Source organism: Alexandromys fortis, unplaced genomic scaffold (genome assembly GCF_014885135.2).
Source record: "Alexandromys fortis isolate MF-2015 unplaced genomic scaffold, M_Fortis_MF-2015_v1.1 scaffold_40, whole genome shotgun sequence".
Classification (NCBI taxonomy): Eukaryota; Metazoa; Chordata; class Mammalia; order Rodentia; family Cricetidae; genus Alexandromys; species Alexandromys fortis.
Genome location: NW_026067966.1, coordinates 10,488,143 through 10,511,090, shown reverse-complemented (window position 1 = coordinate 10,511,090; position 22,948 = coordinate 10,488,143). Strand labels below are relative to the sequence as shown.

At 40.8% G+C, this 22,948-nt stretch overlaps 1 protein-coding gene across 9 annotated transcripts in view; it reads left to right on the top strand.

The window, feature by feature from the left end:
- Positions 1-22,948, top strand: part of Adam23 (ADAM metallopeptidase domain 23) — a 156,354-nt gene that overhangs the window by 81,706 nt on the left and 51,700 nt on the right. For all 9 annotated transcript variants that reach the window (XR_007593978.1, XM_050154276.1, XM_050154278.1 and 6 more), the window contains exons 5-12: positions 5,596-5,678; positions 7,081-7,144; positions 11,016-11,088; positions 11,830-11,903; positions 13,650-13,715; positions 19,516-19,587; positions 21,802-21,965; positions 22,683-22,767. Coding sequence is in view for 8 of the 9 variants with exons in the window: in XM_050154276.1 (XP_050010233.1) it covers positions 5,596-5,678; positions 7,081-7,144; positions 11,016-11,088; positions 11,830-11,903; positions 13,650-13,715; positions 19,516-19,587; positions 21,802-21,965; positions 22,683-22,767 (681 nt within the window). In the remaining variant the exon portion in view is untranslated. The remainder of the gene's footprint in view (positions 1-5,595; positions 5,679-7,080; positions 7,145-11,015; positions 11,089-11,829; positions 11,904-13,649; positions 13,716-19,515; positions 19,588-21,801; positions 21,966-22,682; positions 22,768-22,948) is intronic.

The following is a 22,948-nucleotide window of genomic DNA, read 5'->3' as shown; positions in this document are numbered from 1 at the left end:
TGTAGAGAAATCTTTCAAGGACGATGGTTTATACATATTCCTCACAGAAAAGTTGTTTTTGCTACGTTTCTTCATCAAGATATTAGTTGATTCTGCAGATGCTGGTCCTGAGAGTGCTGTGGGCTAAGCGGTCTTGATAGGGGAGGGGAGGGCACTGCCTCCGTTGTTAGGGCTGAGCTAGGGCACCTGCTCTGGACAGCACAATTCAGTCCTGTGTTTTCTTCTCTGGTTTCTCCTCCCCCCTTCTTCTCCATGTTCCCTTTTCTCTTTGCCCGGTATATCTTCCTTTATTGTTAGCTAATGAATTTTCTCAGACCGTTTTCTCCATCTGTTTCTTACTTCTAAGCTACATTTGAATAAAAAGTTCTCATTTTTATGTTTTGTTCCCAACCAGAAAGTTTGTATTTCTACTTTTACAGTAAATTTAAATGGGTCGTTTATTACTTGTACATTCATTGTGATATTTTTGTAGTCTTTGAATTAGTAGCTAGCTTAAAAGTTGTTTACTATTAGGTAAATAATAAGCAATTTAAGTTAAAACAGGGAAAGATTATACATGCTAGAACATTTATATAAGTATAAAATTAAAGTCTTTAATTAAAATTTCCAGTTTAAAGTTAAGCATGCTGTTGATGATCATTCAAAATATCGCCTTTTTTTGGCAATATTCTGAAGACATTCAAGAACATGAAAGAAACATGGGGGTTAAAATCACCCTATGAAATCCATCTAGCAGACAACATTCGTTCCTTGCTAAGCTATTTTAAGTTTGAACAATATAATTAATATGAAGTATTAAAGTTATATGGCATTGGCAGAGCTGAAATGCTCTAACACTTTTATCAATACACTACTGGAAGAGTTCTTTTCCCTGTTGAATTTAATGAAGATAAATTATTAAAATGGTGCTGAAATTTCAAATTCCCCAACTCTCTGAATGTAGTTTTTTTCATTTTCTCATTCTGCAGCAAATCTGGCATACATAATCAGTTACAGACCACTCACTTTTAAAATAGGCTGGTATTGCTTTGTCAGTAGGCAAATTTGTAAAACGAAGGCAAAAACCCAGCCCTAAAATAATCACTGCGGTGGTATCTTCATTTCAGCACGTCCTAAGTCGAACGCTCCTCAGCTGTTTAGAAATTGTTTTCAAGACCTTGAGTAGCAAGGAGACCCTAGTTCTCAGTCATTGTGAGCGACTAGGTCTGCCCGAGTTTCTTGGGCTGTGAAGCTCACACACACACTGACAGACTGAACTTTGCTGAAGCGGTTGAGATAATCAAACAGATACAAAAGGTTGGAAAAATTTTAAACATTAATTGTTGGTTTTGCTTCCCTTTTGGTTTCACCCCAAAACCTCAAATCTAAGAGGGTCATCCCCACCAATCTGCTGGCCATCTCCCGCACCTTCAGAGGCACCCTGTCCACTTCCAGCTCTTTTTCTCTGTCCTCTGTCGTGTGGGTTAATGTGGCTTTTTATGTCACTGTTATTTGAGTGGGTTACTGGGAGAGTAGAAATGTTCCTTTTTATTACAGTGAGTGGAATCAAATAATGCCTATTAATACAGCAATGAAGTCATAGAATAGACCTCCCCAAACTTTCCAGTTATTATTGCTTGCATTATTAAGTTGCTTTTTCCACTCATTCCTGATTATTTATTTATTTATTTATTTATTTATTTCTGATACAGGGTTTCTCTGTGTAACTGTTCTGGCTGTCCTGGAACGGCTTTACAGACCAGACTGGCCTTGAACTCACAGAGATCAATTTGCCTCTACCTCCAGAGTGCTGGGATTAAAGGCATGTGCCACCACCACCCAGTGAGGAAATGTTTTAAAAGATGAGAATCACATGGGTTGGGGAGTGTAGCTTAGTGATAGAGTACTTACTCAGTATGCTCAGGGTCCTGGCTTCAGTCCCTAGCAACACATACACACACACACACACACACACACACACACACACACACACACACACTGAAGAACAGGCAGACAAGCCCTCAAGCAAACAAAACTAAAAACAAACAACCACCCCTAAACTAGTGAACAGCAACAGAACAGTGGAGGATGCACCAGAGGTTTGCCGCGGAATTCTGAGCTTGCTGACCTAATGCAGGAGCCTGTTACTATGTGAACATGAACATGACTTAGCTCTTGGGGTCCTTGGCCGTGTGGAATACATGCCTGAGAAAGTTGACAGTGCAGTTCCTAGGAATTCTACCTCTGACTACCAACAATTTCTGCTTGTTAAAGGATCCATTTTTCAGGTGGACTGTTTTCTGTGTACTTTTTCTAACCACTTGTCTTAGGATAGCTTTTTTTGTTACACAAAGTGCTAAAGAACAACTTGGATAGAATTTACAGTTACTCTATATTATGTATATATATATGTATAATACATCTTATATGTTATATGTATTATGAATATATAAAATTATAATATATATATATATAATTGAGAACCATGTGAAGAATTTGAAATGCAATTGCTGTATGCTGACCTGGATTCTCAACTTGCTGAGATGTGTGAACCCCTTTGTCCTTATAGGTTTCAGTGTTAAATACACAAATAGAACTTGGCATGCTATATATGAGTCAATATTTATAAACAACTTTGCTATTTGAGAACTGAGGAGCAACCCACATATAGAGGACTTACAATATGTGATATCATGTGTCTTCCCAATAACCCGTTCAAAAGGGAAAATAAACCTACTAGGACAAAGCCAAGTGGAGAAGGCAGTAGGAGATGTTCATGCAGTTTTTAGGAGGTGGGCAGCAGGAAGGTCAATAACTATTCTCTTATGTGTGAACACCGCTTACTCCATTGAATTATTTTGAGAGGAAGCTGCTAATGGCAAGCTGGCTCATGTTATTAAATCCACAAAGGTCCAGGGGTCAGTGGCATCTGGGAAGGGGTGGTGAGGTGAAATGTGTACTTAGAGAATAACTAACGTTACCCGCCCCGATTCACTCCTTACCCACATAGCCAGGCGACCACCCCATCTCCGGTTGGTTGAAGTAGCCAGTATATAAAAGCTTGGAGAGGGAACGGGCAAAGAAATAATAAAAGCCTGCTTCCTAGAGGGAAGCACACAAGCTGTTTCCAGTTCTGAGTGTTCTTGAGAGTTCGATTGATGGAGATGACACATCCATACGAAGGCTCATCCCAAGACTGTGGACATGGAGCTGAATAGGAGTTCCTGAAGTCCTCTTAAAAAAGAAACAATAGATTTTATAGAAAATGCTTAATGCGGGAAATGTCTCTGAATCAGCAACATCAGAAACAGAAGTCTATAGGTTTCTGAAATTCCAGGAGGAAATAATGGTCAGTTTAGTATTTCCTACCCAGCTTGCGGCTCTACTGTGAAGGCTGACAAGGAAAGGTTTACGCTCATGACTGCTCACTGAACTTATTTATCATAAATACTTTTCAATAAAGTGTCAGACACTGTGTGCCTCTCTAAGGAGGATGGTGGTGATGACTGTAAGTGAGGAAGACGTGGAATTTAGGGTCCAACACAGAAGGCAGGCAAAAAAAGATTCCACAAGTTTCCAGAGAAGTCTTGTATGCTGCCTCCTAGTGGGACCCAGAAAACAAAGGGGTGGACTGAAGCATGGGGCGGCAGGCAAACACCAGAATGTCCCTAGTAACAAAATGAGCATGCCGCGTTGACTGATACCTTGAGCACAGAAGGAGGAGTTTTAGATTACTCTTAGAGGCTAGAGGATGTTAATTACATATAAAACAAAGATGCAAATAGTGAAACAAAATGTCTCCTCGAATTAAAAATGTAGAAAAATAGAAAATGTAATGGAACCATTGTACAGCTCTGAACACTTTTCCAGAGTCACAATATGAACACCAACTAGCAGCTCAGCCCAAGACTGGCAGTGTGTATTGAAATGTACTGGGGTGAGAGGGGCTTTCTTGAGTCTGTATCAGGGAGATACTTTCTTGTTTATTTTTTTATTTTAATGCTATTGATATATAATACAAATACAACTGAATACTTTTTGTTTATTTCTTTTTTTTATTATTTAAAACAATTTTTAAATTGAAATATATTTGATCATATTCTTACCCTCCCTCAAGTCCTTCCAGGTCCTCTGCCCCTCAATACCCACCCAACTTTAAGTTCTTTCTCAAAGACCAATATAAAAATGAAACATAGCAACGAAACCCCCCTCAAGCCAAGAAAACAGAACGGAGCACAGCTCACAAAGAAAACAAGCTGTGGCCAAATAAAAGCACACGGAAACTGTGGAGGCTTGTATGTTGTCAACTACTCTTGAACATGAGGCCTGCCCTGGAGTAGTTGATATACCCAGTGTGCTTCTACTGGGGAAAAATGGTTTTCCCTCTCTCAGCAAGCATAAATTACCTTCACCCTAGTGGCTAGGTATCCATTCATTCATTTGTTCTTTTTAAAAACTGTAACAAAAGACGATATAATAAGATAAAACAAAAACTGTCACTTCAAAGTTGTACAAAGACAAATCAACACGGGGAAAAGAGCCCAAGAGAAGGCACAAGAATCAGAGGCCCGCTCCTTCACTCACTCGGGAATAAAAAACGCTAAGCTGGAAGCCATGCTGTGAGGGCAGTGGTCCTGGTGCAGTCTGGGCGGGCCCCTGTGTGTGATGCTTCAGTCTGAGTTCCTAAAGCTTTGCTCATCATTTAGAGGTCCCCCAACCTTCCTGGCACTTACATTTCTTCCTCAGGGGTCCTGAGCTCTGAGGGAAGCAATTTGATAGAGACGCCCTCTTTAGGGCTAAGTGTTTCAAGATTTTTCTTGAATATGTATTTTCTTTATATAATGTCTGGCTCTGTGTCTCTATCTTTGTTCCCGTCTACTGCAGAAAGAAACTTTTTTGATGATGGCTTAACAAGGTGTTGATCTATGAGTACAGCATAATATCATTAAGAGTCATTTTATGACTACCATTTTTCTTTTTCTTTTTTCTTTTTTTAAGACCAGTATTACTTAGTTTTATTCTAGGTCCCTGGGCTATCTGGTCTCAGATTCTTAATCTCCCAGGCAGTGTCAGGTATGAGTTCCATCTTGTGGAGTGAGCCTTGAATAAAATCAGTTTTTGGTTGGTTACTTCCTCACGTTTTGTGCCATTATTGTCCTGGCCTATCTTGGAGGTGGTACACCATTGTAGATAAAGGGTTTGTGGTTGGTTTGGTATTTATGTTTCTATTTTGATAATGTAGAGAGATCTTAGGAAGATAATTTCTAAAGTGGGGTGAATCAGATGATAGCAGTAAAAGGATTCTATTCAAAATGTGTATAAACACAAGTAGAAACATCTGGAAGAGTTGTGGTGTGAAAAGGAGAGAGAAAACTACTGTGTAACCACATCTGCTTCTGTAATCCATATTTAAGAAATGCAAGGGAACTTTATCATTTGCTTGGTTTTATTCCCCAGGAAAGCCCCTTTCTCCTCCATTAATCGTATGAAAATTTCTGACTTTGAGCTTCTCTGGCAGATGCATTCTCGTTCTTGATGGCCTTTCTCTGCAGAACTATCAGAAGCAGAGTTATCGACGTGTGAGATACAGTCAGTAATTCATTCTCTGTTTTGTAGGGTGGAGAACACTGTTACTACCATGGAAGCATCAGAGGCGTCAAAGACTCCAGGGTGGCTCTGTCGACGTGTAATGGACTCCAGTATGTGGGAATCTCCGTGGGTCTTCTTGACCTCCAGGCTTGCTCATATCTACTCATTCTTTCTAGTTTTCATCTTTAAGATGTTTTATCTTAGTGACTTTTCTATGTCAGTGATGTGTTGGGGGTTAGATAAAAGTAGTTCCAGGGAGCTTAAGTCCACACTTCTATAACACCTGTACAGGAAACTCAGAAATTAAACAAATGATTACATAAGTCAGTAATTCCCATTTTGTTTGATTCTGTGAAGGGAATGGAAAGGGGTGTATTAATTAGCTCTCTGTTACTGGAAAAAAATGTCTAAGAAGATCACCTTATAACAAGAAAAGGATTATTTTAGCTCAGGCTTTGGAGGTTCAAATCCATGATGATTGCCGTCATTACTGTGAGCCACTTTAAGGAACCACATCACTGGGGGTTTAAAGTGTGGAGGACAACAAAACTGCTCAGCATATGGCTAGGAGAGAGAGGAGTGAGGAGACTTTGTCCCACAGTACCCTGCAAGGCATTTCTCCCGACCCCCGCCATGAACTGAAGACTTCTTACATGGCTCTTGATGCTTACCTCATGGCCGTTCCACCACCTCCCAGTATCACCCTGCTGGCGTGAATCCTTAGTAGTGGACCTGTGGGAACGTGTAAGACCCAAACCCTAGCAGGGAGCTAACAGAGTGACTCAGTCTAGTCAATGCAACACCACAGGTATGTGTGTCAAAGGACATATGGGTAGACTTCGATCTGAGTCTCACTAGGCACCAACCAGAGAAGGACGGGATGCTAAGAGGCATTGTCCAGAGGCAGACTCTTTGAAACCGTGCACACACACATTTTAGATTCATATTAAATAATGCCTCGGATGAAGAGTTAGCTTTGTGATCAAACAAAAAAGGGTCTTAAAACCCTTTTCAAACTTTATTTAAAATAAATCTCATGTCTCCCTAAGTTAAATGTGGTTTCTATGGCATATTACATAAGAGGCATTCACAATTTACAAGTGTAAGGATATTTTTACCAGCCTCTTCAGAATCAGAGATGGTTTTAGAATATTCCTAGATGACGGAGCGGTCAGCTTTCTCGCAGGTGATACATAATTTGCATAACAAGAAGATTATACTAGTTGCATATGGTTCTAAAATAAATGAGCCTTCCCCATGATGTGGGAAATCTTATCCCAGATCACCATTGTCATTGGTTTATTTTTAAAAATGACTTATGTTGTGTGGAGTTTGCACTCTCTGGGGGAATGCTTCATGCTTTTGTAGCTTGCGTTCTGCCCAGCCAGAGTCCTTGGCGCGCTGAGACCTTGGCAGGACTCCCTGCAGCTACTGGGAGTTCATGTGGGACTGTATAAGGGCACCGCTGAGATGCCCCCTTGCTGACTGTCTTTCTGATGCCTTGTGTTGCAGCGGCATGTTTGAGGACAACACCTTCGTGTATATGATAGAGCCATTGGAGCTCGTTCATGACGAGGTGGGTCTGTGACGTCGATTTTCTTCTGTCAGGTGAAGGTGGAACACATCCCAGAGCATTTATCCATGTTGTATGATTTCAGACTTAGACAGCACAATGCCAGACCCTCGTGCCCGTGGCGGCAGATCAGAGGTATCCTACTGAGGCATTCTGAAGCAAGCTTCTTCTTTCTGGTCTTTAGAGAGGGCAGGGAGGCCCTTTGCTTTGCACTGGACCCCATAAGACAAGCTTTCATTTCCAGTACCCTCTTTAGATAATTGTCTAAGAATATTCTTACTTTCTGTTCCTAGAAATATTTAGTGGGGAAATCTGTGGTCTGAGCAATGACTACTTGATGCAGCACACAGTTAGATAGAGATGGAGAAGGAAACAGTGCTTCATCCTGTTTAGGCCAGCAGCCATCATCAGAAACCCCGTGTTCCAGCCAAGCTGTTCACTGACAGTGTTACCAGCTCTAAAGTCTAATGTGTAGACACCAATATTATATGGAGAGCTTGCTACATTTTACATTCATGGTAAAACTGATGTCCCGAGACTCAAGAACAGGAATGCAAAAAATGAGTAAGAGGTCACACACGTATTCCAGACGGTGACACCCGCCGCGGACAGCAATGGGCCACCGCGCTGTGAGTGTGGGAGGATCTTGAGTAAAACCCTCCAGGGAATCAAAACTCCCAGAGCGGTGAGGTTACAAAGGCCCTGGGCTGGGCGCTGCTTGCTGTGTTCTGCCGTCTTTAGGAAACCTGACTGTTCAGATAAAGTGGAAATTGGCAGGCGCAGACACGGTGAGGTCACAGCAGGGGAGGCAACTGATACTGAGGAAAGGTATGTTTTGAGTGATGGTCACAACCATGCCGTCATTCGATGGAGAGCCGAAAACCATTTTGGTGGGGCACAGGGCGTCATCATACTGTCCTGGCCTCCCGAACCTTCTGCAAGTGCTGCCGTGTTCAGATTGAACATTAAAGCTTTTTCTTTTAAGACTATTGCAGTCAGTGAGGAATTAATAATATGTCTCTCTCTCTCTCTCTCTTTCCATCTATTCATCCATCTATCCATCATCAGTGCATCCATCTACCTATCCACGTACCCGTCTATCTATCTGTCTGTCTACCTATTTGTCTGTCTATTTGTTTAATATGTATGAGTGTTCTCCGTGTGTGCAGTGCTTGAGGAGGTGGGTAGAGGGACATCAGAGCCCCTGGAAGTGGAGTTACAAAGGATTATAGGTAGCATGTGGGTGCTGGAAGCTGAGCCTGTGTCTGTAAGGGCAACAAGAGCTCTTAACTACTGAGCAGCCTCTCCAAGCAAACATCTAGGCTTTTGACAAAAAAGGGCACCATTTGTTTTCTTGTGTGTGTGTGTGTGTGTGTGTGTGTGTATGTGTGTGTATACCTTTACACATGTACTCACATATGACTGTGGAACAAACTTTCAAATTTGAGACAGAAAAGCCATTAAATTGTACAAGGTGATATTTGAACAAGCCTATATGGATTTTGATGAATAATTTTAAAACTTTCTAGGCAAGGATGACAGTTTACCCTAGATTAATATGTCCTGACGAGCAGACGCTCTCCCTGCTCTGTGAGCGGGCAGATAACCACACTGCAGCAAACCTGTCAGACACTCAGCAGAACACCTGATTTCAGCTGTGATCAACTTCTCTCTTACCTCCCTCACCAAAGAAACCCCCGAAGAAAGCAACGACAATAAGTCCAAGATAGTTCTCTGAGCTTTCTCGTTTTAAGAATGTGTAAATGAGGTAATTTCCAGCGCATCTGTAATAGGACAATTTTTGCAGACTGGTGAATTCATGAATGTGTTGCAGTATCCGCTGAACTGCGGAAAGGGTTTATGTACATGTAAACTCTTATTATCAAAATGTTTAAAGAACTGGTTCTTCACCGCCGTCGCTGCCTTATTCTGCTTCAGGCGGATGGCTACGAGCTTATTATCCTCTGTTCCCTGCCTGCCTCCCACTGCCTCCCTTTGTTCACAAATGATTTCTTCTTGTTCCACTGTGGGTGGGGGCAAAGGAGCAGAACTTGAATCTTGAAATTAGTTGTAAAAATCGCGTTGCAATTCAGAAGTAAGCTTCCCTATGCTAGGTGCCTTTTTATGTTCCCAGAATAAAAGAGCTGACTGAAAGAGAATTTGGATTTTTGGATGGGCACATTATTATTACTATTAATTTTAGCATACTTTGTAGTAAGTTAGAAGTATGGACAGGATAGTTCCAGTGAGAATTCACATTCTGTTGCAAATGGAAATAAATAGCAATGTCCTTAATTATTGTTTTCAATATGTAATCAAATGCAATAAGAAGGGCCTTTTTAATAGATATTTTTATGATCATAAACTAATGTATTAGCTGAGTGTGGTGGTGTATGCCTGCCATCCCAGCTACACAGGAACGTGAAACAAGAGAAAGGTCAGATCAAGGCCAGCCTGGGAAGCTTAGTGAGACCTTATCTCAAATAAATTCAAACAACAAACAAACAAACAAAAATGAACATCGGAAACAACACCAAACAAAACAAAACAAAAAACAGGCTAGGGATTGCTTAGTGGCCCAGATCTTGCTTAGTATTCATGAGAGTCTGGGTTCGATTATCAATATTACAAAAACCCCCAAATCTAGTAATATATTTGGCAATTTGAAAAGCAAAATACTTAACTAAATAGTAATGATCCACCATACCCTCCCCAAAGATAATGGCTTATAACCTTCAATTAGACAATTCTCTATATATTCTAATACATTGATTGAATCGTTTCATAGCACAACTTAACCCAATCATGTATCTTCTCTGAATCTCAGTGTTTTTATTTGTTAAACAGAAATGCGGTGGTTGATCTAGGCTGTCAACTTGATATACTAAGAAGAGGGAAGCTCAGTTGAAGAATTGTCTCCCTCAGCATGGCCTAGGGAGCATTTTCTTGATTGCTGATTCATGTAGGATAGCCACGCCCACTGTGGGTGGGACAATCCCTAGACTGGTGGAATTCAATAGGGATCCCGGGCTGTGTAAAAAGGTACCTGAGCCAGCCAGGGGAGGTCAGGCAGTGAGCAGCCCTCCTCCATGGTCTCTGCTTCAGTTCCTGCCTCCAGGTTCTGGCTTCAGCTCCTGCCCTCAGTTTCTTCCGTGATGGACTGTAACCCTCAAGCTGGAATAAACCCTCTCCTTCTCAGATTGGTTTTGGTCAGTGTTTTATCATCGCAGCAGAAAGCACACGGACAGGGATAGAATACAGACCACATGGGCTTCCTGTTGGGAACAAACTGGGTAATGCACACATCGATGCTTGTTGGCAGGCACTCAGCACTCCGCTTCCAGAGCAGCTCCCACTCCTATGATAAGGAGTCAGTGTCATGTCTAGGCGAGGGATATGAGTAGCTTCATGGCTGCTTACGGATATTTTCAAAATCTTTCTCAAACGATGCTACAGTGATGTGTGAGTACGTTCTGCCTTGTAGCTGTAATTAACTATGGATGTCGTAATTTTTAAATCATTTACAGCTTGGTGGGAAAATTGCTGTTCTAACTTTCTGAAATTTGCGTTTTAAAAGCATATTAAAGCACCAACCTTTCCTCATGCTGCTGGACATTCTGCTGCTTCTTTATATGTTTCCCACTCGGGGCTTTGAAAGAAGCTGAGATATAAGAGCAACTGTGCTTTGATCTGAAGTGGGGCGGTTGAAGGGCACTGTTTTATTTAAAATTAAAGATCAACAAGCATATCCTTTTCCTTCTGATAACCAACGCCCCCCACAGTAGAAGGCTATTAGAGAAAGCGTCCTGCTAACACTGATGTCCAGTGTCTTCATGTCTCACTTCTCCATTTCCTACAATTGTCTTTGTTTCAGAAAAGCACAGGCCGACCGCACGTAATCCAGAAAACCTTGGCAGGACAATATTCTAAGCTGATGAAGAATCTCAGTAAGTTTTAATTAAAACAGTCATGATACGTGCTGCGGGCTGTGACTTGACAGACCGCTGGAGTCGCGCAGCCTTGCTGGGAAGGGAAATTGGTCTGAGAGCTGAGATCAGCAGCGTGGGCGGGGAGTGGAGTCCCAGCTGAGCCTTGCATGGGATGAGACATCGAGAGATGTTTCAGTGGCGATGACAAATGAATTTCTGGCATGAAGCTGGGCTGGGAACCTGAGTGTGGCCAAATCTAAATTAATGATTGCTTTCTGACCCGGTGGACGTTCATGCTTACAGTTAGCTTCCCCGCCACTCTGCGCCGCCTCCGCTGTTCACCCTGCCCTCGGAGCATCTGTAGCTGTTTAATCAGGGCAAAGGCTCCGTTTGGTTTCCTGTGGGCATGAGATCCTATGCCTGTATACTAATGCCCAGAGTCTTTCATAATTTATACAAAACTTTATGCCACATATCATTTTATATTCTAAAGTAAATTGGGACTGTGTAGTAGAGTTCATATGATGTTGTTAAATGGTTGTAGGTCAAACCGCTATCATCTGATCAACCTTGGACACCTCATGTTTTTTAAGATTAGAGGAAAATAGATTTTGAGCTGTCTTTGTGAGCGTGAAATGTTGAACAGTCTATGCACGGTTTCACTACAGGCTGTTTTGGCTTTGTGGTGACGCTGATTATCAACGGTGCTGTTCTTTCATGTAATAAAATCCATTTGATGCTCGTTTTCCTCTTACACAGGCACAGACGGCAGTGACCAGTGGCCTTTGCTACCTGAATTACAGTGGCTGAGAAGAAGGAAGAGAGCAGCCAGTGTGAGTGTGGCCTGGGCCGCGGGCTTCCCCTTTCCCCTTGGGAGTCTGCTCCACCCTGTCTAGACTTTCCCCTTCAGAACAAAGACTGCAGGGAGCAGCCTCCGTCTCAAGAGCATCTCTCGCACAATGCTGTTTACTCTTCTCTCCCTACTGATTCAAACTGATAAGAGTGTCCTGTGAGCTCTGATGTCATGTAAAAACATGTGTTGTTTCAGTTCTCTTTTCAGTGTGTTTTTCTTATAAAAAGGGGAGTACATGTTTTCCTATTGAAAACCACAGTAGGGCTGCTGAGATGGCTGAACAGGAGAAGCTTAATACCCAAGGTTCCTTCCTTGGGACGGAAGGTGAAAGGAGAGAGTTGATTCCAGTAGTTAATCTGTGACTTCTAAGTGTGCTTGCCCTCCTGATACAAACAAGCAAACAAACAAGAGAGTGCACAACAGCTTTAGAGATAATATTGATTACACAATGTCATATAAAACATTTCTGTTAAAAATTAGTAAGAGTTGGGTTTTGAAATATTGGCCAGTCAAGTTTGTCTTCCTTGCAAATGAAAAATGAAAAGAACTCTGTTACACCAAACTTGAAAGCTGGGTAAGCTTTTCAGAACAGAATGGCTGAAAGTCATTTCTCTACTGGTGATGGGACAGTGGCTAAATAAAAGTCGGGAAGTGATAGAACCAGTTACTGTTGCATGTTTTTGTGCACTAATAAATGCCTAGTGGCATTGTAACTAAATATGTTCATAGGCTTTTGTAGTAGATTAGAAGCCTGTAATGAGTGGGATTGTTCGGTAATTACATGGTGAATGCCATCTAACCAAGAATTAATTCTACAGCTTATAGGTTACACAGTAATTCTCTAGATAACTTAACGAGTAATTATAGCACAAATTACACATTTTAGGTAATACTTAGTTGAATGTATTTTTTGTGTTAAATTAATTAGACCCCCCAGCGATCTAAAAGTTAGTTCAAGTTTGAATCATTTTCTTGCATAGTGTATACTGCTATTATGGTAACCATGAATAACATTTTTATGTTCACTTAAGTGATCTTTGCTTCCTCTTGAAAGAGCAGCTGCCTCATACAGCTTCCTTTCTACTACCCTCTACCCCAGATGGACCTGTTACTGTGTACACTAAGGAAAAGAACCATCATATTAACTTCTCAACTGTAAAAAGAAATACATGTGAATGAGAAGCCCAACAGCCTCTAGTCCTAAAGTGTTACCTGCCAGCCGCCATTCCTGTTAGTGGCTGGGAACTGGTACATTGTTACTAGACTTCTATTCCATTCTTCTAGTTCTTGTTTACCACTTAGATTCCTGTGTCAGAGATGCATGATGTTCTCACCAAATGAATTTAAATTCCCTTTGACATTTTAAGTAAATATGAATATTTTATCATTTAATGCCATAGAAAGGGAAGTTTATTTACTTTTGGCTACTATGATATGCATAGCATCTTTTCCTCTAGACTAATTTCATACAGAAGAAAACTACACAGACAGAAACAACATGATCTGTTTCCTATTTCGGTGAGCAGCGATAGTGAAATTGTCTTTTCTAAATTCTTGTTTGTTCACTGATGCTTTCTAGTCACCTATGCACAGGCTTCTGGTTTGGGTGTTTATACTACAGACAATGAAGAGTCCTGAAATCCAAGGCTTACCTGTAACGTGACCGAGAAATAGAGAGGCTTTATGGCAATCACTGTTCTGACCATGCGTCTCTTATTTTCTTTAGCCGTCACGTGGTGTATTTGAAGAAATGAAGTATTTGGAACTTATGATCGTTAATGATCACAAGACGGTAAGACTATAGAATTGATGCTGTCCTAGTCACTGCTCTGTTGCTGTGAAGAGATGTCATGACCAAGGCAACTTATGAAAGAAAGCATTGAATCGGGGCCTTGCACACAACCTCAAAGGGCGAGTCCATGATCATCAGGTGAGCATGATGCTGAGCAGTAGCGAGAGCTTACATTTGATCAATAAGCAGGAGGCAAAGGTGGAGGGACTGGCATTGGCTTTTAAAGCATCAAAGCCCACGCCCAGTGACACACCTCCTCCAACAAGGCCACACCTCCTAATCCTTCCCAAACAGTTCCACCAACATATGCCCATGGGACATTCTCATTCAAGCAACCACAGATACCCAATAGCTTGTGAAACAAAAAATGCATTTCACTTTAGCTGTTACTTGTACAGTAAAGTACCTATATTTAGACACAATCCTTTGGTGAGTCTAACAGAGCATTGTGTTCTAGATGAGAAAGAGATAGTAACTAATTTTTACAGCTATAATTTATCTCTTTAATAGAGATTACAATGGAGATATTTACCAATATGATGTTTATCACTTGTCTATGTTTAAAATGCTTACTGTCTACTTTTCACATCTTGGTGTTTGGTCACTGATTCATTATTTTGTTCCATGCCTTTGTTCTGTGCACAACAGCTTTAGAGATAATACAATAAAATGCTTATACAATGTCATATAAATCATTCCTGTTACATACTGTGTGTGTGTATTCCATCCCTAGCAATGAAAAAACAAATAAACAAACAAATTAAAGGTCTATCTAAGAGACCGTTTTAAATCAGTGTTTTATTTTACAAAATATCAACAATATAAATAACTTTGTGTTACACGTGTAAATGTGAAACACGTTGCACTCGGTAACGCTGAAGAGAATTATGGGCAGAAGTCGCCACTCTCCATTTGAGCATCCTACTCATTTTTTAGATTTTTAAATACACTTTTAAAATATTGGCTCATCTCCAGTGTTTACCTGTTCCCGTGGTGGGTGATTTCAAGCCATTAAAGTGAGACTCTTGATTTGAAGCTAGGTAAGGATGTGACTGAGTTTTTCTTCTGCAATCTCCAAACTCTTTAGGCCAGAGATTATTTTGCTATAGTTATGCCGTTCAATCCTAAAAATTGCTAATTAATTGACTTTAGTTGATTTTACAGAAATGGAGTTATATTTTTGAAAGATTATGAAGATGAGAACTTTGGAAAAATATTTAAACATCAGTTATGAGTAAAATTTTATAAAATATTGAAATATAAATTTAAACAGTATCAAGTCCTTGTTTTATGAAAACCCAAGTTAAACTTTATGATAAAATTGTACTTTGTACTAAGCTGACCACATGAAGTTGCAGTCAACAGTCTCTTCAGAGAAACCCTTGAGACTGTACATGACAAAGGCTTGCACATTGAAACTTTTATTTGAGTCTTTTACTTTAAAGGATGTTCAAATTAATTAACATTAATTACTAAATATTAATTCAGTTGTGTTGAAAATAATTTTCCCCATGGAATTCTTTTTATTTTTGTAGACAGGCTTAATTTTCTGCCAGTCTTTAAATAAACTTCTTGAGATATGCCAGTAAGAAGGAAAATTTGTTAGAATTACATATACCTGAAAGTCGTTCCTGGTAAGGAGAACCGAGTGTTAGGTGGTGACTCGCTCTGGGAAAGACTCAAGTCTGAGTTCCTGAAGGTTGATGGGGTGGGGGGGGGCGTCTCCCTCTTAGCCCCTTTTGCAGGCTGAGGTTTTCCCAACTACTTTTCAAACCTGATGGTTGTGCATGCTGTGAAATTATGTCTTTAGAAGCTTGAGCTTTCCCTAACATCCATTATACAGACCTTGTGATGTATGGATACAATAAGTAAGCTGTGTACCACACTGTTGAAGGTGCAAAGTGCACGTGCTTTCTGCCCACATGAGTAGCTGAGAACATCAGTTCTATAAAGGTTTATTTTGTTCACTGTTATTAGTGTGTGTGTGTGTGTGTGAGAGAGAGAGAGAGAGAGAGCTCACAAGAGTACCACAGTGTCCCCAATTGTGCATAAAATGCAATAGCTCCTTCCTCAAAAAAATATTATTTTCTACAGAGAAAACTTTATTTGCTTATGCCACATATTTTGTGGTAAAAAAAATCACCATCTTATTTGGGGTATAATATCTTTTAATTTATTTTAAACATTTGTTTGTGTGTGTGTGTGTGTGTGTGTGTGTGTGTGTGTGTGTGTGATGGTTGTAGGCATTCATGGTGTGGAAGTCAGAGATCAGCTTTCAGGGAGCAGTGTTTTTCTTCTTCCTTGTTGCTTCTGCTGTGCTGCGCTCCAGACCATCTGGCAAGTCAGCCTCCACTCCCTGCCTCACTATAGGGTGCTGGAATTACAGATGCCTGACATCAATTCTGGCTCGCGCTCTCTCTCTCTCTCTCTCTCTCTCTCTCTCTCTCTCTCTCTCTCTGTGGATTCAGAGGACTAAACTATTGTTAGGATTACGAGGCAAGCGTTTCCTCACTGAGCCTTCTCAACAGTGCATATCTTTTAATTAAAAAATAATTTAAGCCTTTAAATCAACAAAAGTTGGGTTTTCATTGCAAAAATTTATATTGGATGAGAATCGGGCATGATATTTTAATGGTGAATCGGGGAGATATATTTTCAAAATGAAAACAAACAAACAGCCTTGATTTTTGGATGGTGACAATTCCCAGGATAAAATGAAACAGACTGAGAGTTTCTGGCATTTAAAAAATGATTGCTATGGACTAATAGCGCTAAATGTTCCCCTTGCCTCAAGACCAGGTTGCATTCTGCATTCGGTTCTGTCATCGTCCCGAATGAATATTCACTTTTAAGAATCCTCATAGGAGTTGAGAAAAGCCGTTCTGGAGGAAATCTTTTTATCAAGCGAAGATGTACAATATAAATCGCTGCAGAAACGCACTGACTGGGTAGGGAGCAGAGCGCCGCCCTCCTGGGCGCCAGAGTGAGCTGGGCTAAGTGAATCTCTCAGTTTCCTGTGCCTGGAGACTGGCTACCGGGCTTTAGCGTGACCTTCCCGTCACAAACCCCTTCTCGCAGTGTTTGTACTGTACGAGTCAGCGGGATTTTATAATTCTTACCTTTGGGTTGAAAATAAGGTTCTGCTTTAATTGTTTTCAAAAGGGCACATTTCTTAAGGGGCTCATTTATTCAGGAAGTGAAAGCCAATTTGCTGGTTTAAATGGAAATGGTTTTCAGTGATCAGAAAATGTGAAGGTAAGTTCTATCATAAATGGAGCCTGCACATTTTTCTTTATTTGCCAAATTAGTTCTCATTCATGCAGGAAATGGAAACATTTTGCCTACATTTGCATTAAAGCTCCTCTCTTTAATATTGGCTGCCTGAAAAATTGCACCTATCGTATTTTGAACAAGCAGCCCAATTATCAGTGGCTTTCAATTAGAAAGGAAAAAAAATTTCTCAAATTTGGAGACAGCATCTTGGTACCTAGCTGGCGGAACCGAATTTGTGAGCAATTATAGCTTGATAACAGTCTGCAAACATTTCTTTGAGCTGCTTGAGCTAAAAATAAATATTAAAAAACTGCCTAATAAAAAATTGGTTGAGATATTTTAAAGCACATGCAAAGCCAGTGTTTTGCTTCCATTACTGCTGCGTTATTAAATATGAACCAGTAAGTGAAAATCAATGATGACTCAAATATTTTTTTCAATTAAAACCTCATTTGGTTTTCCTTATTTAAAAAACACTGTATTTTTTTATGCACCAAACAAATTACAAATTTTTATCAGTAATCCTGACTTGTTGGGGCTATTTAATAAACAGTAGCTTATAACTCTTTCATAAGAATTATTAACTGAATAAATTAATCTCATCTTCCAGCTCAGAATAAGACAAATTTGTTTTCAGCCCCATGATCCAAGATAAATTATTTGAGGATTAATAAATCTCACTTCCATAAAGCTGTGTTGAAGGAGAGACAGTTGTTCATAGATCCTAGGTGCCCAGGAAATGGGATTTCAAGTTAATAAAACTAGTGTTTTCTCTGTGAGGCTGGGAACCCAGCAAGTCCCTGTCCCTGAGCTTCCTCCCCTCCCTGCATCAATGAATACAGACCTCCCTCCCTCCCTCCCTCCCTCCCTCCCTCCCTCCCTCCCTCCCTCCCTCCCTCCTTCCCTCTCTCCCTCCGTCCCTCCCTCCCTCCCTCCCTCCCTCCCTCCCTTGAACAGCTTTCTTCTTTTCTGGTTTCTAAGACAGCAGTCCTCTCTCTACTATTTATTCTAACTATTATATAGCTGACCTCTCAGATTATGTGTCTGCCTACTCTCCAGCCCCAACCTCTAAATTGAATCAGGACTCTGTGGCCCTTCCTGACTGACAGCTTCCAGCTTGAAGTCTTTAAATAGGATTATGACATGAGATCTTCCAGCCCTTATTTCAGAGCTCTAGACTTCTGAGTTCCGTACTCAGGGAACTCACTGTGAACTCGGTATCTTTGCTTTGGTACTAAGCAGGCCATTCACATTTGGTACCCTCCCCTAACCCTAACCCTAACTGCACTGGTCCCAACGTGTCTTTTGAAATTCATGGGTTAAGAACAGTTTTCAAATTCACATGGTCGTGGTATTCAGAGGTAGGGTCTTTGGGAAGTATCTAAGATTATATGAGGAGAAAAAATGTGATTTTTATTATAAATATACTTAATCCTTCTGATAGATATAATGGATTTAATAACTATAATTTAAGATAAATTTCAAAGACTTGCATAGTACAAAAAAGTTATTAGTTTAAATCATGTTTTTATTTTTTTCTTGTGGTTGTAAAACTAGCAATAGCCTCATGGAGCAGCTGAGGTCATGGTGCTCCTAAAGCAGACTTGAGCTTTCAGAGGTCCTCCTCTTCAACATATGTTAAGTAAAGTATCCGACTTCCTGATAAAAATGCAGCCCGTTAGTGGGGGTGCAGAGTACAATGGTAGAACATTTGCTCCACAGTGGTAGAATATGAAGTCTTGGACTGTGTCCCCTGTACTACAAACAAAACCAAACCTCCCCGAAACCCAAATTAATGCCCATAGATGTTTTGCTCTGTTCTTGAGACAGGGCCTTGTTCTTGAATGCTTGGACTCACGGGCTCTTCCTATCTCTGTCCCCTGAGTGCTGAGATTATAGGCGTGCATCACCATACCAGGCCCACATATTGACATATAAAGCACTTTTGCTAAGTTTTCTTAAATAATTATAGTGAGCCAGTATTGTTTGGCATACTTCTTTGACTTTTTAGCCCTTCTTTGGCTTTGATCATCCAGAATTAAGGCTTGCTCTCGGAGTGGCATCCTCATGAAGGATTTACCGAATGCAAGGCAAATTCTTCTCTGTCTTGGACAATATCTGGAGTGCTACCTGAAAAGAAATGGTCTTGACCCGTGCATGGCCTTGAGTTCAAAGTGAGGAAGTTGTCCTGTTGAGACTGGGTTTTGGTCTATGCCCTTTGTAGATGGTAAAGATTCATTTTTATAAAAACAAAAGAGCCAAATAGGTTGCTTTTAAGACTGAATTAGAGGTTGACTTCTGTAGGCTCCTTCAGGCCCTGGGATATCATGAGTATTTTACAGTTTTGCTGCCTTGGTTTGGGTTGTAGGGAAAGAAGAAGGAGAAGGAGAAGAAAAAAGCAACACTGTCTCTAGTGTGGCCCAAACCAATTTCTGACCTTTTGATGCACGTTTCTAGTATCCCGCAGAGGTCTCTGCTCATAGTCAATTAGGATTTGATAGTGACTGTTTATCTTCTTGCTCTCCAGTATAAGAAGCACCGCTCTTCTCATGCGCATACCAACAACTTCGCAAAGTCTGTGGTCAACCTGGTAGATTCTGTAAGTAGCCTGGTTTTCTTGAAACTTCTCTTTGCTAATTGAAAAGGCATGGCTTATACCTCCTTCTCTCTATTCACTGATTATATTAGCTATTACTTGGATGAAATAAAAAGTTTCTTCACATACATATCTATACATATTCATATTCATATCCTGGTGAATAAACTGTCGGATGGTAAGCTTTGTGAAAAGTATTCTGGGCTTTAGAATTCTCAGAATCCCCAAGATACTTCAGCATTGTTTCTTTCTTTTAAGCTTATTGACTTTCATTAATTCTCATTTTAATTCTGTGTATCTGTGGGGTGCAGTGTAATAATTTGATACATGTGTACGGTATCTAATGAGCAAATCAGAGTAGCTAGCATCGCCACCTCCTTCAACAGTGAGAAATTTTTATTAACCCACAGTAATTGTATAGCATTGCCTCTGCTGGTACCAGAGTCCGTGGGGGATAAAGAGCAATGGAGGAAGCCTGTAAAGCTGGAAATTAGCCTCCGCAAATGGGGCTTTATTAATAACTACTTGAGCTTTTCCTAAATATTTTGCGTAAGTCGAGAAGTTCTAATGGATTGAGGCAGCATGTGTTTGGAGGGTTGAGATAGATAAAAATTTCAAGGCCATGTATTTATTATCTTAATTCTCCCATGGTGGAATATTTCAGACTTAATTTCTAGTATTCTAGGTGATAGAATTGGGTGTCTGTCATCACCTCATAAAATAATTTGAAGTGATAAGATGTCTACTTCTCTCAAAGAGGATCCGACCCTCCGTATCTTCACTGTTGACATGCCTTTCCCTTCCTGTCCGCTCCTAAGTTCCAAAGAATGATCATTTAGACTTTCTTCTTGTTCCCGCCTTAGGTAGTAACCCCACAGAGCTGGATCCCATCCCTTATGTCCCGATAAATAATTCAATTTGACTCACTTAAATGAATTTATGTATTCTTCTGTGAAGTGCTACTTTGTTAGGTTAAATATATTTTTATCTTGTACTTTTTTTTTGTATGGTCCCTCTTAACTGTGGAAAAAAAAAATCCTTTTTATAAATTGCCGAGCATCTCAATGCTACTTACTCACTCTGAGGATCTGCCTTTTAAACAGCCCCAAACCACCCGTCATGTAAATATTCATAACATATTTTGTGCACCTAGCATATGTTATGTGCCTCATAGGCACAGCTGACAAAATTGTAATATGAGTTGATGCGCATAGAATATGTAATATAAAATTAAGGTTGAGCCCCTGAGCGCCAGTTTACATCTGCCTTATTACTTTTCTTTAATTTCAGCTCTTGTCATTCTGCTCACAGGAAAGGAAGGCATAGACGGATATGGAAAAGAGAATCTTAAATACACCTTCTTCCATGCAAAATCTATTTATTAGGCAGCATCTCTGCATCCGGAATCTCTGCATGATTGAGTAGACTCATACTTTACAAAATTTAATTTTAGTTTGTGCTATATTTGTAAAGTTCCGAAGCTAATCACTGATTACACTTAACTCATCCTTGCGTAAAGTCACTATAGCATCAACTTTTTGATAATATCTTTATTCAGTGGCTTCAAAGACCATTCATTTGTTTTCTTAGATAGTTTCAAAGTAAGACAACATGGCAACTCTCACTGAAGCTGCTTAACTATGTGCGTTATTTATTTGGCCCAAAGTAGAACAGAAGCACAGCAAACTGTGTGTGAGTGATTCCACTCTGCAGTGAGGCTGACATGGGTGATGTAAATCTGTTTGTTCCCCTCTCTTGGCCTCAGCTCTGAGATTCACTCTGAGGATTATTACGTTGTGTGGCAAGGCAGCTGTACTGTCTGATGAACTGTCCTAACGCTGCAGGTTATATTGCACGTAGAGTCACTATGTCAGGCTTGGGCTTCTCGCCTCCTGTGGGGTTTGGAAAGGTTATTTTGCTGAACCCTGTTGTCAGAGCAGGTCCTGACTTGAGAATCTTATCATCCTTGCATCCGTCTCATAAGATGCCAGGCAGCTGAAGGAAGGAATAATCTTTACGAGAGTAGAGAATACTTAATTGTATGAGTTTTCTTCTTTGCTTTGGCTCTTGGAAAAGAGAAATTGGAGCCGGTTCTGTGTGATTGGCTAATTCTGACCCGTGTTCTCTCACCTCCCCCCTCTTCCCTTCCGCTGACTGACTCACTGATTGTCTGACCCAGTGTTTTCCTCCGGCACCTGTCCTGTTGTATACCCTCAGATTTACAAGGAACAACTCAACACTAGGGTTGTCCTAGTGGCCGTAGAGACCTGGACTGAGAAGGATCAAATTGACATCACCATCAACCCCGTGCAGATGCTGTACGAGTTCTCCAAGTACCGGCAGCGCATCAAGCAGCATGCTGATGTGGTCCACCTCATCTCGTATGTGCTCGTTCCCATGGTTACTGCAGTTTCCACTCGGGGTTTCTCTTTATCTCCGCACGGTATCAGGGAGCAGTGACTTCTGCAGCGTTGCTGCTGGCCCCCTTCCCCCCTTCTCTGTTCAGAGAGGTGGAATTCCAGGGCTGGCACGCTGTGGTTCTGTGGCCACTAACTCTACCGTCTGACCACAGAGCTCCCATCCCATCCTCCATCCAAGTTGCTGCTGGCACTGTTGTCTTCAGTGCAGGCAGCAGGAACGCCAGACTTGGAGACAGGCTTTGCTAGACCATAGTCACATGACCACACCTGGCCGTAGGAAGTCTAGGAAATGCCTTTTTAGAAGAACCATTGAAAACAGTTGTGTTTCTGCCACTAAGGAAGAGGCCTATCCTTCTTACCCTTTTCCTCTTCCCCTCTCAAAGCTGTTTCCAACCTGACTCCATGGTTCTGTCCCGCAATCAAACCAAGCAACACCTTCCTTCCTTGCCATCGTTACCTTTTACTTCTTTCTCAGCCTCCATCAATTTATAATAAGTTAGCATAAGCTATTCTCTAGTAGAAAGAGTCAGTGTGTTTCTAAGAGCATGCATTGAAATATTTTTAAATCAGTTTTGATTTCCAGTTGAGGGTGGTGTTCAGGCTGTGAGGTGTGTGGGAGAATGCACGTGGGTTGGGAGTGTTATGTGGTGTTTTCTAATGGTGCTTTGTTTTCCTAAGGCGGGTGACATTCCATTACAAGAGAAGCAGTCTGAGTTACTTCGGAGGTGTGTGCTCTCGCGTGAGAGGGGTCGGTGTAAATGAGGTAACTTTCTTTAACTGGAGTTGTCTCTGCAACTGCTCCTCTTTATTCATTAAGACCCAGTGTATAATAGTGCATGCTCTGAATGCTGGCATTGACAATGTAACCTGGATGACAGATCAGAAAACAGAGCCCAAAGCCCTCCTTTAAGTTTATAGTCATAGCTTTGGATAGCATCATGGTA